This window comes from Microcaecilia unicolor, chromosome 2 (assembly GCF_901765095.1).
Source record: "Microcaecilia unicolor chromosome 2, aMicUni1.1, whole genome shotgun sequence".
NCBI classification, from domain to species: Eukaryota; Metazoa; Chordata; class Amphibia; order Gymnophiona; family Siphonopidae; genus Microcaecilia; species Microcaecilia unicolor.
In genome coordinates, this window is record NC_044032.1 from 108,526,039 (window position 1) to 108,550,521 (window position 24,483).

Genomic DNA, 24,483 nt, shown 5'->3' on the forward strand with positions numbered 1-24,483 from the left:
TGGGGAGTGGGGGGAGAACATTTGGTGCCCTTCTTGCCTAGGCCCACCCAAAATCTGCTGTCTGGCTACGCCCTTGCTACCCTCTTCTAAAAAAAAAAAAAAATTATGAATTTGGAAAAGGTTTGATGATTACTTACCTCCCTGTTTACTAGAGCTTAGCTCGAATTATCTGCAGCAGGGCCCATGTTATTCCTATATATTTAAAAAACCAACATGTAGCTCTTGGAACTGCTTGAGATATCGTACTCCAGCATAGTTTAAGTGCTACAGCCCCGGGCAGAGGAGCTGGAGGATGCTGCCTGAAGCACTATACTGCAGTTGACCTTCTTAGAACATGGCTAGTCACAGGAAGGAGAAAGAAAATAGGAGCAAAGAACAACAACAATAAGGAATTCCACAGAAGAGCCGGATTTTTGTAGCCCTTCCCTTCTAGCAGCACTGCGGGAGACCAGAGGTTCTTCTAATAGTTAACAATGGTTACTGAAGTTGACCTAGCTGCTATCCTCCCTCTGACTTTGAGGAACAATGCCTCCGATATCACTAACCATATTACACAGCCTGCAAGAGAGGAGGGGGGAGCCGAAGCCTTGCTTTAACGAAAAAAACAAGAGCACAATTAGTCCCTTACCATGAGAGGTGTCAGAAAAAGACTCCAAGAGTCTCCTCTCCCAGATTAGAGCAGCAGGAGAAGCCAGTAAAGATCCCGAAAATAAACTAATCCTTGCAGATGAAACCGATGCTCTGACTCCCGTCCCGTCTCCGAAATTCAGTCTTTGAATGAACCTCGAAATCCGCGCGCACGACGCTCACTGGACGAGCGGCGAGGCAAGGAAGATCGAACATATGCGACGTCACTATTTCGCGCAATGTCGCGGTTCTGTGACGTATGAGAGTACATGGCGACTGGTGGCTGGGAGCCGAAAAGGAAGCATGGTGGAGGGGATGAAGAAGAGAAGGTGGCTACGCATGAGTTGTCGCGGTCCACGGAGGATCCTGAGGAGACCGAGGAGGAGTGGGTTGGGCCGCTTCCCACCGAAGCATCCCAACCCAAGAAGAGAAAAGGTAAGGACGCAAGGCCTTTAGACTTTTGTACTGTTATGATTACTTCTAAAGCAAAGAGAGCTCTTGCTTAACGGATCTTACAGGCTAATCAAGGCAAATATATCTGACAAATATACTGGTGTAGCCAGAAAAGGGTTTTTTTTTTGGAGGGGAGAAGACGAAGGGGCCAATGTTGATCTGGCGTACAAGTTATTGTTAAATAATCCATTGGAGGCCCCCTGGCAGCTGTCATATTGTAACAGGAGATATGAGGCAAATGGTTCGAGGCATGACACATAGTAACATAGTAGATGACGGCAGAAAAAGACCTGCACGGTCCATCTAGTCTGCCCAACAAGATAAACTCATATGTGCTACTTCTTGTGTATACCTTACCTTGATTTGTATCTGCCATTTTCAGGACACAGACCGTAGAAGTCTTGCCCAGAACTAGCCCCACCACCCAAACACCAGCCCCGCCTCCCAATCTCGGCTAAGCTTCTGAGGATCCCTTCCTTCTGCACAGGATTCCTTTATGTTTATCCCACACATGCTTGAATTCCGCTACCGTTTTCATTTCCACCACCTCCCGCAGGAGGGCATTCCAAGTATCGACCACTCTCTCCGTGAAAAAATACTTCCTAACATTTTTCTTGAGTCTGCCCCCCTTCACTCTCATATCATGTCCTCTCGTTCTACTGCCCTCCCATCTCCGGATAAGGTTCGTTTGCGGATTAATACCTTTCAAATATGTGAACGTCTGTATCATATCACCCCTGTTTCTCCTTTCCTCCAGGGTATACATGTTCAGGTCCGCAAGTCTCTTCTCATACGTCTTGTAATGCAAATCCCATACCATTCTCATAGATAGCCCTATCGTGGATAACACTTTTTTTATTAAAATATTTTCAGCACTTGCCAACTCAGAACCGCACACACATCTAAGAGAGCAATTCAGTTATTTTAAAAAATGATTCTAGAGGCAGAATCCCCTAAATTAAACTTGAACAAATGATTTACTAGATAGAAAGATAAAACATCTCAGCACACATTTGTACTGCAAAGATATTCTGAAACTCTGCCTGATGTTTTGACAAAATAGTTACTGTAATTTAGCACTTATTCTTCACATTTTTATGGCTAGTAAGCAATTTAATAATCTATATTGATGGGTAAATAACTCTGAAGTTTTCTTTTTATATTGTAGTTTATAAATACAAAAGAAGAATATTGTGTAGGAAGCAATTAAAAACATAGTATAGAAACATAGGATCAAATTATGTAATTAAGCATATACTCTTGTGTTATTTTATAAACGTTTCTGGAATGCTCAAGACAGAAAACAAAAGAACCACTATAAAAACAGCAATAATAATGTGAACCCCACCCCCCCCTTGAAAATACCCATGCTTAGTGGATGGGAGCTAGGATTTTCAGGAAGGTCACTAGACTATGAGAGAGCTGCAATTGACAGCTAAGGGAGAATACAGAGTAAAGCCCAGCCCTAGTGGGCTGGACTAAAGAAACAATAAAAGTGTTTGTTTTGAGAAAATTCTGGTCTTTGGTGGCCCACCCCTGCTGAGACCCATAGCATCCAGAGGGAACTCCTGGGTACCATGGCACAAGAAATTTGCAAGTGTAGTGTTTGGAAGCCTCTGCACAAGGCAGAAGGTACTTGCAGCAGTGTTCCCAAGGAGGGCACAAAGTAGGAGTGCCTGAGGGAGAAACCCCAGGTGGGAGAAGTTGGAGCAGACATGCCAGATTTCTGGAAGGACTTTCATTGCACTTAAGTAAATGGATCTTGTTCCAGAATGAGGCAGAAGACTGTAGAAGTCTTGTGAGTTAAATACAGACTACAAGAGATTAAGCGGCTCACCCACATGCTATTCTCTCTGCTGTAACATAGGCAGCCGAGACCCCTCGGACCTAAGGGTATTCGTGATATTGAAATAATAACCAGACACATAGTATTTTCTTAACTTGGCACAACTTGGCCACAGCTTTATTTGAAATACAAACAGCATACCCAAGCCAATCAACCTTCCGGCTTAGTAGCCAACCCAGTCCGCCGTCACAGCAAGACTGACCAATCGTATACCGAGCTCCCCGCCGTACAGCAAGGGCGCTCAACCGTAGGCTCAGCTATCCCAGCTGCCTAGCTTACACCATCAGGCTTGGGTACCCCGCCAAAGCTGCAACAAAATATATATCTGTATGTATCCACATAAAAACTGGGAGAGGGGGCTGGGTGCATGCAGATGCCTGGACGCCAGAAGAGGACGTCCGGGCTCTGCCCAGGGGTTTTAAACCCCCTTTTTCCCACCCTTCCCAGCGGGGTGCATCTGAGTGGCGGGAACGTGCCCACCGTGCTTCGCCCCACCCCACTGGCGTTAATGCGCCATGTTAATGGCGGCTCCGTGCACCTGGGGGGCACTGCACCTTGCTTTAAGCCAAAAATGTAATGTGTTTGTTGAAGCTAAAAGACTGACAGACACCTAGAGTGGCTGTTTACCCTGTGCTAGTTCCCCAACAGTAGACCAGAGGAGTTTGAGATAAAACTGAAAAATAGTTGTGCATGTGGAGATTATCATGGCCTGTAAATTTAATCATGAGGAGAATGTCAAGTACCTTTGTTTTGGTTGCAAATAAAACTGTTTTGGAATAGAACCGAACTGTGATTTATGTACTTTGACTGTATGGGAGAACCTGTTTGAGCTGTGCTGATCACCCTGTGAAAAACCCTGCATTATACAGACCAAGTTATCAAGTTTATCAATTGCTTTTCAAGGTGTGTTAGTAAAGCAAGTTGAAGTTTATTGCCATGGAGACTGTTGACTAATTATTGAGTGAGTGCCCAGAGAAAGAGTACCCTCAGCCTATCAGATTTATTACAGCCCAGGCCTGCGCCCAGCTCTTGTGAACCTGCCAGTGAGAACGATGTGTGTGGCAGTGAAGAGAAATATCTGTTTGTGTGACCCCGGCTCCTGAGTAAGGAGTGAAGCAACTCCGGGGTGAGGATCTGTGCCGGAGGAGTGTGTCCAGGGTTAAAATAATAAACCTAAGAAAATAAGAAGTGTAATGGGTGCAGGATAGAACTAGGATGCTTCATTACAATTCAACATCCTATATAATAATTCTCACCTCCAACATTCTATCTTGCTGCCTGTGTCCTTGGCTTTCTTCGCAGTTGGTCTGCTAGACTCAGTAGATCAGGCTGACGTCACGTACAGCTCCAAAGCCGGAGGAGGAGGGGCAAAAGGGGGCGGGGCAGAGCTTGAAAGAAACAGTAGCGTTGAGTGGCGGAGTAGCCGACAGCGTCCCTACCAATGGCACAGAAAGAAAGGTCGGAGTCGTCCTTGGGCGTCAGCGGAGGGGGCAGAGCCACGGAGAGTGTGCTGTGCCAAGCCGGTGTGCAGGTGCGCTCGCGCGTTCCTGCGTGGGGGAGGGAGGACCTCAGGAGTCGGAGCGGCACGAAAGAGGAGGACAGCAGGCGACGACCGCGGCTGCCCCTCCGGGCCCCATGGGAAGGTGTGTGGGCAGCTGCAACGACTCCTTGGGAGGGAGGGACTCTGAAAGTCGGAAGGAGGGTGGGGACCCTGACACTCGGAGGGAGAGAGGGACCCTGAAAGTCGGGGAGGAGGGGGGGGACCCTGAAAGTCGGAGGGAGGGAGGGGACGACCCTGAAAGTCGGATGGAGGGAGGAAGGGAACGACCCTGAAAGTCGAAGGGAGGAAGGGAATGACCCTGGAACTGGGAGGGAGGGGGGCAGGGGAGGGAAGGGAGGGGGAGGGGGAAAGGAGGGGGGGTGGCCCCTGGCATACACTCTCATTCTCACACACACACTCACACAGACACACTCGCACCCAGTCTCACTCTCTGTCACACACACACACTCGCACATTCACTCTCTCTCTTACACAGTCACTCTCACACACACTCTGTCAAACATTTACACTTCGAGGAAAACCTTGCTAGCGCCCATTTCATTTGTGTCAGAAACAGGCCTTTTTTACTAGTAATTATATAAGTTCTGATGTCAGTCATCTCAGTAACAGCAGCACAAGCTCCATCCAGTGCCACACTGTAAAGTAACACTAAATCCTGATAAAACGGCACTCAACTTTACAATACCACGACAGCATTAATTCCCAGGATTCCAGTGGCAACAAGTCTACCTAGGAAAAGGCAGCATTGTAAAATTATACCAGGCTCTGCAACACCATTACAGCTCCTACTAGAAAAATAGAACTATATTGCTACAGTCTCCATAAAGTACACACTAGAATAATACCTCAAACAAGTTTCTTCTGCTGCTGTTGCTCCAGTTTGTAGCAGTAGTAGTATGGCTCCTGCCAGCAGGGCCTGTTGTGGTGTTACTCTGGAATGGTGCAGTCCAGCTGGGGGGGAGGGGGTATAAGTCAAAAGTGGAGAGGCCTAGGCCTCCAAGACACTCCCTTGCATTGGAGCCAACTTTTCAAAATTATTGGGGGTGCTAAGCCCAATGGAGATAACCCCTCCCTGGACACATACAAGGAATTTTCTAAATATTGGGGGTGCTCGAGCCCCCTCAGAGTCTGCTCCTATGCTCGCTTGTTCACACCCCTTGACAAACAAGGGATTCTAAGGGAATGTTTTATAGAGAAATTAATATATAAAAGTTGGGAAGACTGTTCCAGGCAAAAATGTGTAACAAAGGAGTGGAGTGGAGGAGTGGCCTAGTGGTTAGAGCAACGGTCTTGAAATCCAGAGATGGCCAGTTCAAATCCCACTGCTGCTCCTTGTGATCTTGAGCAAGTCATTTAACCCTCCATTGCCTCAGGTACAAATTTAGATTGTGAGCTCTCCTGGGACAGAGAAATATCCAGCGTACCTGAATGTACCTCACCTTGAGCTACTACTGAAAAAGGTATGAGAAAAATCCAAATCCTATATAATAATTCTCACCACCAGCATTCTAATCTGGGACTGCCTGTGTTCATGGCTCCTGGAGTTGCTGAGCTAGGCTCCGTAGCCAGGATGACATCACTAACAGCTGATTTCCAGGCAGGGGGAGGAGTAGTTTCCCTACTCCTCCCCCTGCCTGGGAATCAGCTGTCAGAGCGGTGCATCAAAAAAACTACCAGCGCAGCACCACAGAACCCCCCCCCCCCCCTCATCGGCGCATCACCCAATTCCCCCCCCCAAGCACATCAAACACCCCCTCCCCCCACTCAAAGATCATCAAACCCCATCGCCACCCGCAGATGCCAGTAGTAACGCTGTCTGACCGCTGCTGCTTCTCCTGTTGAGCAGCAGCGGCCGCTACAAAAAGAAACGATAAATGTTTTTAAACCCAGCCCAAATCATTCACAAATGCCGAGTCTTACAACGCAGTCTCTGCAGCCACTCCTCTTCTCGCCTCCATGTCACTGCCCCTGGAGTAAGACCCCGGAGGAACGCAGTGACGTGACAGGCGAGAGGAGGAGCGGCTGCAGAGACTGCGTTGTAAGACTTGGGCATTTGCGAATGATTTGGGCTGGGTTTAAAAACATTTATCGCTTCTTTTCTTTTTGTAATGGCCGCTGCTGCTCAACAGGAGAAGCAGCAGCGGCCGGACAGCGTTACTTCTGACATCTGCTGGTGGCGATGGGGGGGGGGGGTGTTGATGTGCTTCAGGTGGGGGAGGGGGTGTTTGATGTGCTTGGGGGGGAGTGTTTGATGCGCTGGGGGAAGGGAGGGTCGCTGGACATGGGTAGCTGGAGGGGGGGGAGGGGAGGGTCGCTGGACATGGGTAGCTGCAGGGGGGGCAGGGGGAGAGGAGGGTCGCTGGACATGGATGGCTGGAGGCGGGGCAGGGGAGAGGGAGGTGGGGAGGTGGTTCTGAGACCAGAGAGGTGGGGGTGGGGGCCCTGCGAGAGGGGGAGTGGGGGCTCACACTCACTCACTGTCTCTCACACACACTCTCTCTGACACACTCCCTGTCTATCACACTCTATCTCTCTGTCACACACACACAGTCTCACACACACAGACACGCTGTCTCTGTCTCTCATTCTCTCTATGACACACACACTCCATCTCTCACACACTCTCTCTCAAATATACGCACTCCGAGGAAAACCTTGCTAGCGTCCGTTTCATTTGCGTCAGAAACGGGCCTTTTTTACTAGTAAATAAATAAAATTGAAAGAATGCAGATAGGAATTAACAACAATAGAGAAGAGCACAAATAAAAGTGAATTGCTGGATAAGCATCCTTCATGAGGAAGAGTGCAGGTGAGCAGTAGAAATTTGGATTGTATAAACAAGCCTTGCAGACCTCTGCTGTAAACAAATGAATACTCTCATTTGCTCATTTACTAACCCCCCTCCCCGATACAGAATGGGAAAAAGTCTTAGTAAATCAGGTCCATAGTTTGCTGGAGCCCATCCTACAAATTCAAGCTGCAATCCCTTGAGCTGCCATACCCCCTTCCACATCCAAGATCTCTCCAATTCCTAAAGTAGCATTTCAAGGCTTCTAGGTATATTAGAGGCTTTGAAACAGATGCTCAGGTTGGAGCATATCAAAAGCTCCAGCAATACTCATGAACTACTTAAATGCACATGTACCCAGATTTTGTTACAAGAAAGAAAAGATTGTTTCAATAATTTTTATTGAATATCATTAAAACACACAATGATCCATATCATGAAACATTTAAGGTATCTTTAACAATAACCAGAATACAAAGGTCATACGAACAATCATCTAACTATGGATCCACCCCCCCTTTTCAACATATACCCTATTTCCAAATCATTGTTTGAATTAACTAAAACCACCTCCCCTTAACCCCCTGCAATAAAGCAATAAGTACTCTTACAATAACCCCCCTCCCAACAACCAAACTGTATTTCTAACCCCCCTTGCCCCCCCAGCCATGCAACTCCCTCCTTCAATTTATTACATTCTCCTCCACCTAATCCTCCCCTCCCCCCACCCATCCTCCCTTCCACCCCCCCCCCCCCATATTAAACCATGGTTGAGAACTTTCTTTGCAGCAATCCCCACCCTCTCTGATGTTGCCAAAAGCAATTGGGTATCTTGGATGTAGTCAAGCTTGTACAACTGATAATGGGATGATACAGCTAGAGTATTGTAGTTAAGGATAACTGAGCCAGTTGAGCCTTCTCTGCCATTTATCTACTATACTACTGTGTTAAATGTTAGTGTTGGAAGAGTGTGGAGATGGTCTTGCAGCGTAGCATAAAGCTATTAGCTTGGTTTGCAATCATTTACTATGTTGCGTGGGACAAGGCACTTAACCTCTCTTTGCTCAAACTGAGACTGTAAATTACTTTTGCCATTTGATACTGAATTCTAGGGAACCATTGAACATCTCTTCTGCCCCCAGAAAACTTCACTTGTTAGCTTAAATAAGGAGTTTGGGCAGCAAAACAGTCTTGGTAAGGCTTATGAAAAGTAACAGTGATGAGGAAAATCAAGAGCAAGGATCGGTGCATTTAGCAGAGGACATGTCAAGGATGATTCAAGCAGTGTTGCAAAAGTGGTAATGGGCGCTAATGATTAGTGTGCACTAAATGCTAAGAAGCCCATGTTATCCCCTTCTTAGAATTTAGTACATGCTAAATCCGTTAGCACACCTTAGAAAAAAAACCCAAAATTCTGATCTAATATGATTAGAATTCTAAAATCTGAGCATCCCCTTTCCCAAAATTCCCTGGTGTACTAGACAGTAACTGCATTGGTAATGTTTGCCTCCTGAGAATAGGTATAGTTCAGAGAGAAGAGAACAATGCACGACCTGAGGAAACAAGATAGAATTTAAATATTTCTTCTGGAAATTTATGAACAAAGTAAGGATCAGTGTTTTTAGGATCGGAGACCATGCTTAGAACAATCACTAAATGTTTGTGCATTATCAAGAAAAATACATTTTTACTATCTTTTCCATTTTTCCCTAGTTCTTCCATTTGAACAGGTCTACCTTGAAAATCTTCCCAGTGCTTCTATGTATGAACGCAGCTATATGCACAGAGATGTCATAACACATGTAATATGTACAAAGTAAGTCTTGATTCTTTTCTGATGCTTCCTTTGTATTATGTTCATAAACATAAGCAAGACTCGCTTACTAATAGACTTCTTTGAGTGGAGGAGTGGCCTAGTGGTTAGGGTAGTGGACTTTGGTCCTGGGGAACTGAGTTCGATTCCCACTTCAGGCACAGGCAGCTCCTTGTAACTCTGGGCAAGTCACTTAACCCTCCATTGCCCCATGTAAGCCGCATTGAGCCTGCCATGAGTGGGAAAGTGCGAGGTACAAATCTAACAAAAAAAAATAAATAAGATCATGAGAGATCATATCAGAATCCTGGAGAGAAGTTTATGAAATTGAGAGGTGTTATGCATAGTGTCATGTTTTGTTATGGTGGTAAATATCTGTTCCGTCTGGCTAGAAACGTTTTTTATTTTTTGTGAAGAAATTCAGTTGGTGGTATATCCCTGCAAGCCAGTTTTAGGGTTCATTTACAAAAGTGTATTCAGATTGGATCATGTGAGGGAAAGCTGTATATTTCATGTGGCATCAGTAGAAACTGCAACTTTGTCATCACCCTAGGACTATTTATTTACTTTCCACATTTATATCCTGCTTTAGTCAAAAAAGGTTACAGTCAAGCATACATAATTTAAACAAATACATGCAAGATCACATCTTATATCCAGCAAATCATTTTTAATGGGCATCATTGCATTTGCCATGCTGGAATTGCTTGCGCAGTTTAATAAAAGAGGCCCTTCCATATCATCAAGCTGATCAATCCATAGACTGGTGGGTTGTGTCCATCTACCAGCAGGTGGAGATAGAGAGCAAACTTTTGCCTCCCTATATGTGGTCATGTGCTGCCGGAAACTCCTCAGTATGTTCTCTATCTCAGCAGGTGGTGGTCACACACAGCAGCAGCTCTGGCTAGGCCTCCAAGCCTAATTTTTAGGTTTTGTTGAGTGCCTGGGGTTGAGGGCTCTTTTGAGCAAGTGCAAACCTGGTGGTGCCAGGTCCCTCCTTTTCTCCCCCCTCCCGCTGGCTCCGTTAAAAAAAAAAAAAAAAAAAAAAAAATTTTGAACGGCCTTAAAGGCGTTTATTTCGACGTTTATTTAAGCGTCTATTGCAGCTACTCACTGAGACACCAGGTCGTTACAACTCGGAGCGGACAGCAGGTAATTTTACCTTTTTATAGCGGGCGGGGGTTCCCCGATTCTTCTCCTCGTGGCTCATGGCGTCGGAGGGCGAGGGCGCAAAGGGTCGCTCCCCGGGTCGCTCGAGCGCTTCTAGAGGGGATGCGGGGGTCTTCAAGCCGGATTCGCCCTTGGTGGGTGACAGTTTCGCGACCGATGCATGTCCCGGTCCTTCCTCCGGCGTGGCGGTTTTTCCCGCCATAAACGCCCATCCCCCGCTCCTCGCCTCCGCCATCTTGGCCGGCCACGCGGCTCGGACGGCTTCTTCTTGGGCCGCCCTTGAGGTTGGAGACATTAATGCCATGAACGCCCTTAATTTGGGCGACGGCACAGAAGCGGCTAAAGTTAAGAGCCGTTCTTCCCGCGCGGCTCCTTCGCGGAGTTTCGCGCCGGACGCCATTTTGGATGCGCAGCATGTCTCTCCCCCGCTATTGCGAGCGCCGGTTGACAGCGCGCCTAGGGCTGTTGCCCAGGCTGCGGAGGTGCACAGTCTGGGGGGTTTCTCCCCCGAGTTTGTTTTGCTGCTGCATCGGGCCTTCCTCATGCACAACGCTGCCCCCGCTCCCTCCTCTGGTAAAGAGGTTGAGGTTCCCAGAGGTAAACGCCCTCGGGTTGATTCCCAGGCCTTGGAGGAATTTGTCTCCTCCGATGTAGATGAGGGCAGCGTGTCTGAGGTCTCCCAACGGTCCTTTGCGGATTCCTTGGTGGAGACGGATCCCCGCTCGGATGGAGCGGATGACCCCTCTGCAGCGCGGCTTTTTCGCCCGGAGGATTTGCCCAACCTGTTGTTACAGGCCATGGACACTTTGAAGATATCCTCTCCGGAGGACGTCTCTCCCTCAGCCCCTGTTGGCTCTGCCATTATGCTGGGGACTAAGCGCCCGCCTAGAACCTTCCACGTGCATGATGCCATGCACACCTTAATTTCGGCTCAATGGGATGTCCCAGAAGCGAGCCTTAAAGTGGCTAGGGCTATGTCCCGCCTCTATCCTTTGGCTGTGAGTGAACGTGAGGCCTATCTGTGGCCTACCGTGGATTCTTTAATCACTGCGGTGACTAAGAAAACGGCATTGCCGGTGGAAGGTGGCACGGCCCTAAAGGACGCCCAAGACAGGAGATTGGAGGCGGCTTTAAGGTCGTCCTTTGAGGCGGCTGCTTTAAGTTTGCAGGCCTCAGTTTGCGGCTCCTATGTGGCCAGGGCGTGCCTGACTATGGTGCAGCGGGCTTCCCCCTCGGATCATTTCTTGAGGAATGATTGGCCAGCCCTGGAATCGGGCTTAGCCTATTTGGCAGACTTGCTGTATGATGTCTTGAGAGCCTCAGCTAAAGGCATGGCTCAGACTGTCTCTGCGCGGCGGTGGCTTTGGCTGAAACATTGGTCTGCTGACCACGCCTCAAAATCCCGCCTGGCTAGATTGCCTTTTAAAGGCAAGCTGCTCTTTGGGGTCGAGCTGGACAAAATCGTGACTGATCTCGGCACGTCTAAGGGCAAGAAGTTGCCGGAGGTCAGGGCTCGGGCGAGTGCTCGTCCCGGTACCTCCAGAGGACGGTTTCAGGAAGCCCGTCGGTACCGCCCGGGCAGGTCGGGTGCTTCTGCCCCCACTTCCTTTAAGAGGAATTTCTCCCCCAAGCAGCATTCCTTTCGCAGAGACCGCCGTCCCGGAGGTGCTCCCTCCGGTCCTCCCCCAGGGTCTCGTACCCAATGACGGGGTATTGGTCCACGCCCCAGTGCAGATTGGAGGACGGCTGTCCTCGTTTCTGGGCGAGTGGACCACAATAACTTCAGACGCTTGGGTGCTGGAAGTCATCAGAGACGGCTACAAGCTGGAGTTCTGCCGACCCTTAAGAGACGGGTTTGTACTCTCTCCCTGCAAGTCTCCGGTCAAAGCTGTGGCAGTGCAGCAGACTTTGGACAATCTGATCCGCCTGGGTGCGGTCGTTCCGGTGCCAGAAAGTCAGCTTGGCAAGGGGCGTTACTCCATTTACTTTGTGGTACCAAAGAAAGGAGGTTCGGTCCGGCCTATCCTCGACCTCAAAGGGGTCAATCGGGCCTTGAAAGTGCGGCACTTTCGCATGGAGACTCTCCGCTCTGTTATAGCGGCAGTGAAGGCAGGGGAGTACCTGGCATCCTTGGACATCAAGGAAGCGTACCTGCATATTCCCATCTGGCCTCCTCATCAACGCTTTCTGCGTTTTGCAGTCCTGGGCCGACACTTCCAGTTCAGAGCCCTCCCGTTCGGGTTGGCTACTGCTCCGCGGACCTTTTCCAAGGTAATGGTGGTCATAGCGGCCTTCCTGCGAAAGGAAGGAGTACAAGTCCATCCTTATCTGGACGACTGGTTGATCCGAGCCCCCTCTTATGCAGAGTGCGGCAAAGCTGTGGACCGGGTAGTTGCTCTTTTGAGCTCCCTGGGATGGATCATCAACTGGGAGAAGAGCCAGCTGCGCCCGACTCAGTCCCTGGAGTATCTGGGAGTTCGATTCGACACCCAAGTGGGCAGAGTGTTCCTGCCAGACAATCGGATTGTCAAGCTTCAGGCTCAGGTGGACCAGTTCCTAGTAGCCTCTCCTCTTCGGGCTTGGGACTATGTGCAGCTGTTGGGCTCTATGACGGCCACGATGGAAGTAGTGCCCTGGGCCAGGGCTCATATGAGACCACTACAACACTCTCTGCTGCAGCGCTGGACTCCGATGTCGGAGGATTATGCTGTGCGTCTTCCCTTGGATCCAGCAGTGCGCAAGGCGCTGAGCTGGTGGATGCAGACAGACAAGTTGTCTGCGGGAATGCCTCTGGTGTCCCCAGAGTGGATTGTCGTCACGACGGACGCCTCGTTATCGGGCTGGGGAGCCCACTGCTTGGGAAGGACAGCGCAGGGGCTCTGGTCTCCTGCAGAGGCAAAGTGGTCTATCAACCTCCTGGAACTCAGAGCCATTCGGTTGGCGCTTTTGGAGTTCATCCCGGTACTGGTGTTCAAGCCTGTACGGGTCCTGTCGGACAATGCCACGGCTGTGGCCTATGTCAACCGCCAGGGAGGTACCAAGAGCGCCCCTCTAGCCAAGGAAGCTATGAGTCTATGCCAGTGGGCGGAAGTGAACCTGGAACAGCTGTCAGCGGCCCACATTGCCGGAGTCATGAATGTCAAGGCGGACTTTCTCAGTCGCCATACCTTGGAGCCCGGAGAGTGGCAGCTATCTGCTCAGGCGTTCTTGGACATCACGAAGCGCTGGGGCCAGCCGAGCCTAGATCTGATGGCGTCATCGGCCAATTGCCAAGTGCCGCGCTTCTTCAGCAGAGGACGGGACCCTCGATCCCTGGGAGTAGATGCTCTTCTCCAACAATGGCCGACACAAGAGCTTCTCTATGTGTTCCCGCCCTGGCCCATGTTGGGCAGGGTACTAGACCGGGTGGCAAAGCATCCCGGCAGGATAATCCTGGTGGGTCCGGATTGGCCCAGGCGTCCCTGGTATGCGGACTTGATCAGGCTCTCAGTCGACGATCCTCTGCGGTTGCCAGTGGAGCAGGGCCTGTTACATCAGGGTCCCGTGGTGATGGAGGATCCCTCCCCCTTTGGTCTTACGGCCTGGCTATTGAGCGGCAGCGTCTGAGGAAGAAGGGCTTCTCAGACAAGGTCATCGCCACTATGCTGAGAGCGAGGAAACGCTCTACTTCTACTGCTTACGCCAGGGTTTGGCGTATCTTTGCAGCGTGGTGTGAAGCAGGCTCTCTTTCTCCTTTCACTGCTCCAATTTCTTCAGTGTTGACGTTCCTGCAAGAAGGTCTGGACAAAGGCCTGTCGCTCAGTTCCCTTAAGGTCCAGGTAGCGGCTCTGGCTTGCTTCAGGGGCCGCCTGAAGGGTGCTTCCCTGGCTTCGCAGCCAGATGTGGTGCACTTTCTCAAGGGGGTTAATCACCTGCGCCCTCCTCTGCACTCAGTGGTGCCTGCGTGGAATCTCAACCTGGTGCTAAGAGCATTGCAGAAGCCGCCGTTTGAACCCTTGTCAAGGGCATCTCTGAAAGACCTGACGTTGAAAGCAGTCTTTTTGGTGGCTATCACTTCAGCCAGAAGAGTTTCCGAGCTCCAGGCGCTCTCGTGTCGAGAGCCTTTTCTACAGTTCACTGAGGCAGGAGTGACTATTCGCACAGTGCCTTCCTTCCTGCCCAAGATTGTTTCTCGCTTCCATGTGAATCAGCAGCTATGTCTCCCTTCCTTTCGTAGGGAGGACTACCCAGAGGAGTACTCTGCTCTTAAATATCTGGATGTGAGACGAGTCATCATCAGATACTTGGAAGTGACCAATGATTTCCGGAAATCGGATCATCTGTTTGTCCTGTATACAGGTCCTCGTAGGGGTCTGCAGGCTGCTAAGCCTACAGTGGCAAGATGGGTCAAGGAAGCCATTGCAGCGGCTTATGTGGCCGCGGGGAAGGTGCCGCCTATCCAGCTGAAGGCTCACTCTACAAGAGCTCAGGCGGCCTCGATGGCAGAGGCCGGTTCCGTCTCCTTGGAAGAGATATGCAAGGCGGCAACTTGGGCTTCGGCCCATACATTCTCCAAGCATTACCGCTTGACTGTGGCTGCTCGGGCGGAGGCCCGGTTTGGAGCTTCAGTGTTGCGGTCAGGGATTTCTATGTCCCGCCCTGGGTGAGTACTGCTTCGGTACATCCCACCAGTCTATGGATTGATCAGCTTGATGATATGGAAGGTAAAATTATGTATAATCATACCTGATAATTTTCTTTCCATTAATCATAGCTGATCAATCCATGGCCCCTCCCAGATATCTGTATTGTTTTTATTCTGGTTGCATTTCAGGTTCAAGTTTAGTCTTCAGTTACTTCAGAAAGACTTCGTGTTCAAGTTTTTTCACTTGGATTCTTCAAGAGTTAAGACGAGTTTGTGTTACAGTGAGCTGCTGCATTCCTCTCCCCTCCGTTTTACGGGGCTGGATTGAGACTTAAAATTCTGCCGGCACTCCCTCCCGCTTCGTGCGGCTGTAGGGCAGTTTTGTACCCCTCCCGCTTCGGCGGTGTTGGGGTCAGTCAGCTCCTCCCGCGGTTGCGGTTGCAGGATAAGCCAGATCCCCCCGCATCGGCGGGTGTGGTGTCCCTCCCCCGCTCCGCGGGGATGAGCTGGACGGATTCCCCTCCCCCGTTTCGGCGGTGGTGAGCTGGGCAGAGTGTCCCTTCGTGGGTGTAATTCTCTAAGTGCTGAGTCCTGCGGATGGAGCTTTGATATCGACATACTGAGGAGTTTCCGGCAGCACATGACCACATATAGGGAGGCAAAAGTTTGCTCTCTATCTCCACCTGCTGGTAGATGGACACAACCCACCAGTCTATGGATTGATCAGCTATGATTAATGGAAAGAAAATTATCAGGTATGATTATACATAATTTTACCTTCCCTAAAAGAATTGTGCTTGCTAGATGTAGAGGATGATTTAGAATTTGTTCAGAATGGCAAGTGAAATGCAAAGCGCTGATATGGAAGGTAAAGAGGGACTTTGGAAAAGAAAATTGCGCTGGAGGCAAAAACACATAGTAAACATTTTTGTAGGTATATTAAAAGCAAGAAGCCGGCAGAAGAATCGGTTGGACTGCTAGATGACCAAGGGATAAAGGGGATACTCGGGGAAGACAAAGCCGTAGCGAAGAGATTAAATGAATTCTTTACTTTGGTCTTCACCAAGGAGGATTTGGAAGAGATACCCGTGCCAGAAAAGATATTCAAAACTGACGACTCAGAGAAATTGAATGAAATCTCTATAACCCTGGAAGATGTAATGGCGCAATTTGACAAACTGAAGAGTAGCAAATCGCCTGGACCAGATGGTATTCATCTCAGAGTACTGATAGAATTGAAAAATGAACTTGCAGAACTATTGTTAGTAATGTTAGTTATGGTTTCGGAAGATTGGAGGGTGGCCATTGTAACTATGATTTTAAAAAGGGATCCGGGAATTTATAGACTGGTAAGCCTGACATTGGTGCCAGGCAAAATGATAGAGACTATTATAAAGAATAAAATTACAGAGCATATTCAAAAGCATGGATTAATGAGACAAAGCCAGCATGAATTTAGTAAAGGGAAATCTTGCCTCATCAATCCTATTATATTTCTTTGAAGGGCTGAATAAACATATGGATAAAAGTGAGCTGGTCGATATTGTGTATCTGGATTTTCAAAAGGCATTTGACAAAGTATCTCATGAAAGACTCCAGAGGAAATTGGAGAGTCATGGTTATAGGAGGTAATGTAATACTGTGGATTAAAAACTGGTTAAAAGATAGAAAACAGAGACTTCCGGTGACGTCACGGACCTGAATGGTTGCCTGAGCCCTTAGCTCCGCGCTTACCCGCTTAAAAATCGCTTCATTTGCGGTCATCCAGTTCTGCAGAAGTGGTGGGACCGGTCTCTGAAGACGCGACGAGATCCTGAGCACAGAATGAGCAAAACAACAGCCTCCCAGTCGAGAGAAGGAGAGCGGAGCTCGACGAGACAAGGGGCGAAAAACCGCTCGAGGCGCGTGTCGCCTGATCCGGGAAACTCCTCCGGCTCTGAGTCAGCTGCCTCTAGCGCCGAGGTGCGTAGAACTGCCCTAAGCGCCGTATTACCCAAAGAGCTGGCCAAATGTCTCAAGGAAATAAGAGCAGAGATCAAGGCCTCTAAACAAGAAATTCTTGACCACGTGGACGCCATTAGCCTCGATCTCCGTGAACTAGGGGGCAGGGTCGAGACGCTGGAAGAGCGCGTGGACGAACAAGTTGAGAGAGCAGAGGCGGCAGAGGCCCGTTTTACAAAACTAAACGAACAGTCTGAAGAACTGCAATATAAACTAGACGATCTGGAAAATCGCGGGAGACGTCAAAATCTTAGATTTCGTGGAGTCCCCAAAAATGGCAACATGGAAGACGTGCCCACACTTGTGCGTTCGATATGTGAGAAGCTACTGGGAGAGCAATTGGAGTCAGCAGATCTTATATTTGACCGGGCCCACAGAGCTCTCAGGAAACCAACAGACAATAGACCCAGAGACATAGTGGTGAGATTTTCATCATACACGCTTAAAGAAAAAATATGGCAAAAAGCGCGCCAAAATCCGCCAGTGGAATATAATGAGGCCAGAGTCTCAGTCTACCAGGACTTATCGCTGTTTACATTAACACAGAGGCGAGCGATGAGACCCGGGCTGGAAATTTTGCAGAAGGAGAAGATATCCTATAGGTGGAACTTTCCCTTTGCCCTGAGTGTGGAATTTAAAGGCAAGCAGCACCGGTTTCGTCGGCTGGATGAGGTGTGGAAGTTCTTGCATGAAGCTGGTTTGACCACCCAAGCTATACCTGCAGGGGACATGGCCTCCGCAACGCGAGAAAAATTGCAGCAGTAGAAGAGAGTGCCTCAAAAATCCAAGAAGCAAGACGCTAAGCTGCGAACCTGACTGATATGACATTGTGTTGTTGGTAATGACTTCTGGGCTGTTAAATCTGTTGCCAGGTGCTGCCTATGTTATTGCTTTAGGATGTAATGTGGGAGTTGAACTGGTATGAATCTGGGTTGGATTTAAGAGGGAGGAGAGCAGAAGGGGGACTGGATGATGGTAAAAATAGAAGGGGGGGGCTGAATGTTGTGAGGGTTTGGGGGATCATTTGGTGTTTGCTGGGGCACGTTGAGGAGTCCTCCCACTCAGGACCTTAAGGTTCTGGCTGGTGGGTGAAGTTCATGGGGTTGGGCATAAGGGGATCACAGGGGAAGAGGGTTGGGAGGGGAGGGCGGGAGATTGGCTATAATAAGGGGAGGGGGCAGGTCACTACTGGGAAAAATGGGTACAAAGTAATGTGGCACTTTGCAGAGTTGTCGAGACGGGCAGGGGCCGACAAGCTTGTTCACAACATACTAGGATGGGTACTGACTTAAAGATTCTTTCCTATAATGTGAAAGGCCTGAACATGCCACAGAAAAGACAAAAGCTCTATAAAGAGTTGAGGCAGTTAGGGCCTCATGTGGTTCTCCTTCAGGAGACACACCTGGCGGGCAGATATGAAAGACTTCTCTCCTACTCGGACTACCTGGTGGCGTATTTCGCCTCTGCAGCGGGATCAAAGAAAGCTGGAGTAGCGATCCTAATTCAGGCTGCAGTGGGCGCACAGGTGATTAAGGTAAAAAGGGACATAGGAGGCCGTTATATTTTTTTGCATATAAAAATTGACCAAGTAGATCTTACTCTAGTGTCCATTTATGCGCCTAACACGGGGCAGGCAGAGTTCTTGGAAAGGGTTAAAAACTCTCTGGCCATTTTTGCGCAGGGTTCTCTGGTAATAGGAGGGGATTTCAATACTGTGATGAACCCCGGACTTGACCGATCAGGCCCTAATAGAAATGAAGGGCAGAGGGATTCCCTGGCTTTAAGATCTTTAGCAAACTCCTTGGGTACGGTGGATATGTGGAGAGTAAAACACCAGAGGGTACGAGATTATACATTCTATTCCGCAGTGCATAAAACCTATTCCCGTATTGATTATCTATTCTTGGATGCCACTTTAGTGGAACGGGGACCTGACGCAGGGATCGGCAGTGTGACCCTATCGGATCACGCCCCAATATGGGTTACTTTGCCAACTATTAGGGCTGAAAACAAAGATAGAAGATGGACAATGAATGTGGGTCTTTTACAGGAGGGGGAAGTGGTGGCAGGATATAAACAAATGCTGAAAGAGTATCTTGAGTTTAACTTGGAATCGGGACCCTCGCTCAGCATTGTTTGGGATGCTATGAAGGCGGTTTCCCGGGGCTACTTTCTTCAAGTAGCCAGTAAAAAATCAAAGGCCCGTAAAGCGCAGATAGCAAAATGTATGGAGAATATCCGTCTTCTGGAGGAACAGCATAAGGCAAATGGGTCAGAGCGGGTTCTGAGTGAGCTTAGTAATCAGAGAGCGTGGCTAGATTCTGTATATTCTGAGCAACTTAGTATGCTACAAAATAAGAACAGGGTGAATTCCTACGAGCATGCCAACAAGGTGGGGCGTCTCCTTGCCATAAGGTTACGCAGACAAAAAGTTGACCGGGCTATTTTAAAGATACGGGATTCGGGCGGGGGCGAGCTCGGTACATCTGAGCAAATACGAAAAAGATTTGGGGAATTCTATCAGGATTTGTACGCTCAGGAGATTAGCCCTTCCCTGGAATCCATAGATCAATATATAAGGGATAGTGAACTACCTTCTCTGAGCTCCCAACAACAGGCATTACTAAATGAAATGGTTACTCCCAAAGAAATTCAGGAGGCAATCAGCAGTTTGCCATTGAGTAAATCGCCTGGCTTGGATGGGTTGCCTAAAGAGTTCTATAGGAAGTTCGCCCCCGAGCTATCTCCGCTCCTAGCAGACTTGTTTAATCAAATTGGGAAAGGGGGATCATTGCCTCAGTCAATGATGGAAGCGTGGATAGCTGTATTACCCAAGCCGGGCAAAGATCATCTTGAATGCGGATCTTATAGACCCATATCGGTATTAAATACTGATGTCAAAATTCTGGCTAAGGTTCTGGCTAATCGCTTGGCCCCAATCCTTCCAGTTCTTATACATCCAGACCAAGTGGGCTTTGTATCTTATCGCAAAGCGATGGATAATATTAGAAGGGTGGTTGATATTATGTACTTGGCAAAATTAAATAAGAAGCCGCTTTGTCTCTTAAGTCTTGACGCGGAAAAAGCCTTTGACCGGGTCCACTGGCCCTTCATGTATGGAGTAATGGAGAATATGGGGTTTGGAACACAGTTTTGCAGGTGGATTCAGGCCTTTTATGAGTCCCCAAGGGCTTGTGTTCGGGTTAATGGTGGAAATTCAGAGCTGTTCACGCTGCATCGAGGGACTAGGCAGGGTTGTCCCCTGTCGCCCTTGCTGTTTGCATTGGTGATGGAGCCCTTTGCGGCCCAGATGAGGTTGGACCCTAATATTTCAGGAGCTAAAATAGCAGATAGAACCCATAAAATGGCCCTCTTTGCAGACGATGTGTTGCTGTTTGTTACTCGCCCTCAATCCACTATCCCACATCTCGAGCAGATGATAAGAGAATATTCTGTAGTGTCGGGCTTCAGGGTCAACATGGCAAAATCAGAGGCTCTGAACGTAACACTCACTGATGAGGTGGTGGAGTCCTTGAAAGCTTCATCCCCGTTTAGTTGGGCCCCCAAACAGATTAGGTACTTGGGGGTGATGCTTACAAGGGAAATGTCGGAACTCTTTAATGTAAATTACAGGGGGTTGGGTAAAACCATCATGGAGGATTTGGAGCGATGGGGAGAGCTGGGAACTTCGTGGTTCGGTAGAATAGCCATTCTTAAAATGAACATATTGCCCAGATTGTTGTACCTCTTTCAGACGCTGCCTGTGATAATGCCCAGGCGATTCTTGGCTACTCTGCAAGACAGATTGGTGAGATTCATCTGGGCAGGCAAACGTCCGCGGTTGGCGAGATCGCTATTATATAGGGACAGGAAGAAAGGGGGGTTGGAGGTACCCAATCTTACTTGGTACTATAAGGCAGCACAAGGGAAAGCAGCACTAGAATGGTACCAAGACTATCCAGATCGCCAATGGGTGCATATTGAACAACATTCGATGGGTGACCAGCCACTGAGTGCCATAATGTGGCTACCACGGCCCTTTAGAAATCTGGCTGAACGAGCTTGCCCCTCCATAGCTGTTACACTTCACTATTGGGATAGTTTGTTTCCTAAGAGACAATGTGTATTGACCAGGTACACTCCAATTGCATTTAATCCCTTATTCTTACCTGGCATAGTAAAGGGGATTTTCACTAAATGGCGTGATTTGGGGGTGAGAACATGGGGCCAGCTGTTTGAAGCGGATTCACTGTTGCCCTTTAATGCACTGTGGGATAGTTACCCAGGGGTAGAGGGCGATGAGTTTGCCTATTGCCAGTTGGCATCCCTTCTCAAGAGTAAGGCGGTGCGAGAGGTAATGCAGCGTAAGAAAATTGATCTGGAGGAGATATGTGAAAAGTTTGAATCTTCCCGGGGTTTGATAGGTTCCTTGTACCGTATCCTAAGTTATCAGGCTTCCGGTTGTGGAAAGCATAGGAGTGTCTGGGAGCGGGAACTGGGTGTGCAGTTGGGAGAGTCCGAGTGGGAGAGAATAGAAAAAGCAGTGATGCGGGTATCAGTTCATGTTCCTCTGCAAGAGAACGCGGTTAAAGTATTATATCGATGGTACCTTACGCCGGCCCGTCTGCAGAGGATCTTTCCGTCCTCTTCGGACATGTGCTGGAGAAGGTGTGGTCACAAAGGTACAATGGGGCACATATGGTGGAGCTGTATCAAAATTCGGGCATTTTGGAAAGCTGTACATTCTAGGCTACAGCACTGGATGGGGTGTGTTGTGCCATGGGCCCCTGAGGTGTTCTTGTTTTCAGCTAGGACCGCAGGCTTACTGTCACATCAGCAGACCCTAGTTCAACATGCGGTTGGCACAGCAAGGGTCGTTGTGGCGGCACATTGGCGAAAGGAGGGGGTTCCATCTTTATCTCGATGGCTTAATAAGTTGAGATATGTTCGGGAAATGGAGAGACTAGTGGCGGAGCGTAAACAACAAATGGTTAAGTGGCGTTCAGTTTGGGAACCCGTCCCTTTTGATGCTCTATAAATCTAGGTGTTAAATACATTGAATGCCATGAGGGGCAGTGCCCAGTAGTGTCCACCTGGGGGGAGGGGGAGGGGGAGGGGAGGTTGGGTGGAGAAATCTTTGTTTTCTTGAAAAATGGATAAAAACCTGAAGTTTATTGTTGATGATATAGTTCTATTGAAACGATTGAATGTACTCTTATAAGCTGTATGGGTAGAATCTTATATTAGAATAAGCATGTTGTACTTTGATAGTTTTTGTGGTTCCATTGTGCTGTTTCAATGGTTAATAAAGACTTCTTGCAAAAAAAAAAAAAAAAAAAAAAAGATAGAAAACAGAGAGTAGGGTTAAATGGTCAGTATTCTCAATGGAGAAGGGTAGATAGTGGGGTTCCCCAGGGGTCTGTGCTGGGACCATTGCTTTTTAACATATTTATAAATGATCTAGAGATGGGAGTAACTAGTGAGATAACTAAATTTGCTGGCAACACAAAATTATTCAAAGTTGTTAAATCGGAAGAGGATTGTGAAAAATTACAAGAGGACCTTGCAAGACTGGGCTCCAAATGGCAGATGACTTTTAATGTGAGCAAGTGCAAAGTGATGCATATGGGAAAGAGGAACCCGAACTATAGCTATGTAATGCAAGGTTCCACATTAGGAGTCACCGACCAGGAGAGGGATCTAGGTGTCATCATTGATGATATGTTGAAACCCTCCACTCAGAGTGCAGCAGTGGTGGCTAAGAAAGCAAATAGAATGTTAGGTATTATTAAGATAGGAATGGAAAACAAAAATGAGGATGTTATAATGCCTCTTGTATCGCTCCATGGTGTGACCACAGCTTGAATGCTGTGTGCAATTCTGGTCACTGCAAAATAGATATAGTGCAATTAGAAAAGGTACAGAGAAGGGTGACAAAAATGATAAAGTGGATGGGACGACTTCCCTATGAGGAAAGGTTAAAGTGGCTAGGGCTTTTCAGCTTCAAGAAGAGATGGCTGAGGGGAGATATGATAGAGGTCTATAAAATAATGAGTGGAATGGAACGGGTAGACATGATTCGCTTGTTTACTCTTTACAAAAATACTAGGAATAGGGGGCACACAATGAAGCTACAAAGTAGTAAATTTAAAACGAATCAAAGAAAATATTTCTTTACTCAGCATGTAATTAAACTCTTATATTCATTGCCAGAGAATGTAGTAAAAGCAGTTAGTGGGGTTTAAAAAATGTTTGGATGGCTTCCTAAAAGAAAAGTCCATAAGCCAGTATTAAAATGATTTGGGGAAAATCCACTGCTTATTTCTAGGATAAGCAGCATAAAATGTATTGTACTTGGGATCTTGCCAGGTACTTGTGTCCTGGATTGGCCACTGTTGGAAACAGGATTCTGCACTTGATGGACCTTTGGTCTGTCCCAGTATGGCAATACTTAGTACTTATATAATAATTTCCACCTCCAGCGTTCTGAAGCTGACTTCCGTGGCACTGAAGGGTTCATAGGTGGTTCGTGCTGGCTGTAAGCAGCTGTCTCACTGTCCCGCCCTCGCGTCCAAACGTAATGACGTCGAGGGCGGAACACTGAGAGGGAAGGGGACACAGCAGAGTTACTACTAGTTGCCAGTCACTCCGAGTCGCCGCTGGACACGCTGCTCTCTCCCTCGCCCCTCCCGAGTCACGGCTGCACCCCGTCCCCCGGCCACAGTCCTCACCCACCCTGATCCATGATGGACACTACCCGCAGCTGCACGCAAGCCATCCCGCCGGCCTCCCTCTGCCCTCCCAGTTTGGTCCCTGACCCTCCTCCCTGACCGACTCCCTCCCGAGTCGCCGTTGGACCCCCCCCCACCCTCTCCCGTCCCGACACCTCGCCGCTGGACCTGGAGGACCCCACCATCTCCCCCCGCTCGCCACCGAGTCGCCGCTGGAGCGTCTGCTCTCTCCCTCCCCCCTCTTGAGTTGCCGCAGGACCCCGTCTGCCACCCAGAGCCCCCCTCACCCACCTTCCTCCCCGATGGACACTCCCCCTCTCGAGTTGCCACTGGACCCCGTCCCCCACCCAGAGCCCCCTCACCCAACCTCCTCCCCGATGGGACACTCGCCACAGCTGCACGCTCCACGTCCCGCAGCCCTCCCTCTCATCGCTGAGACCCCTCCCTCCCAGTTCCAGGGTCATCGTCCCTCCCTTCCTTCTTTCTCCCTCCCAGTTCCAGGCCCCCTCCCTCCGATGTTTAAAAGTCATCTTCACTTACCAAGTCTGGGTTACGGTGGCAGGCAGCGGAAACAGGAAATGAGGGCGGGACCACAGCTGAGAGAGAGAGAAGGACCGAGCCTGCATGCGTTTTACCGCTGCTGCCTGCCGCCGTAACTGGAGCAGTGAGTGTGTAGGGAGGGAGGCAGTCAGAAAGCAGACTGTACAGGAAAGGCAGAATTTTGTGCAGTCTGCAGAGGTGGGGAATTCTGCATTGTGCAGTAATGCAGAATTCCCCCAGGAGTAATATACACTTGCCCCTGGATTCTATATATGGCACCCAAATGTTAGGCATGCTGCCAAGATATGCGCACAGTTAATTGGTTTAAG

At 48.8% G+C, this 24,483-nt stretch overlaps 2 protein-coding genes across 4 annotated transcripts in view; one reads left to right on the forward strand and one right to left on the reverse strand.

Annotated features, from left to right (window-relative positions):
• CENPK (centromere protein K) overlaps positions 1-725 on the reverse strand; it is a 75,808-nt gene extending 75,083 nt beyond the window's left edge. For all 3 annotated transcript variants that reach the window (XM_030193185.1, XM_030193187.1, XM_030193186.1), the window contains exon 1: positions 629-725. In XM_030193185.1, the coding sequence (XP_030049045.1) occupies positions 629-631 (3 nt within the window). In that variant the 5' untranslated portion in view covers positions 632-725. The remainder of the gene's footprint in view (positions 1-628) is intronic.
• A 74-nt stretch (positions 726-799) lies between these two features.
• Positions 800-24,483, forward strand: part of PPWD1 (peptidylprolyl isomerase domain and WD repeat containing 1) — a 79,777-nt gene continuing 56,093 nt past the window's right edge. Inside the window, exons 1-2 of the mRNA XM_030193184.1 lie at positions 800-1,062; positions 8,989-9,091. Of these exons, the coding sequence (XP_030049044.1) occupies positions 897-1,062; positions 8,989-9,091 (269 nt within the window). The 5' untranslated portion in view covers positions 800-896. The remainder of the gene's footprint in view (positions 1,063-8,988; positions 9,092-24,483) is intronic.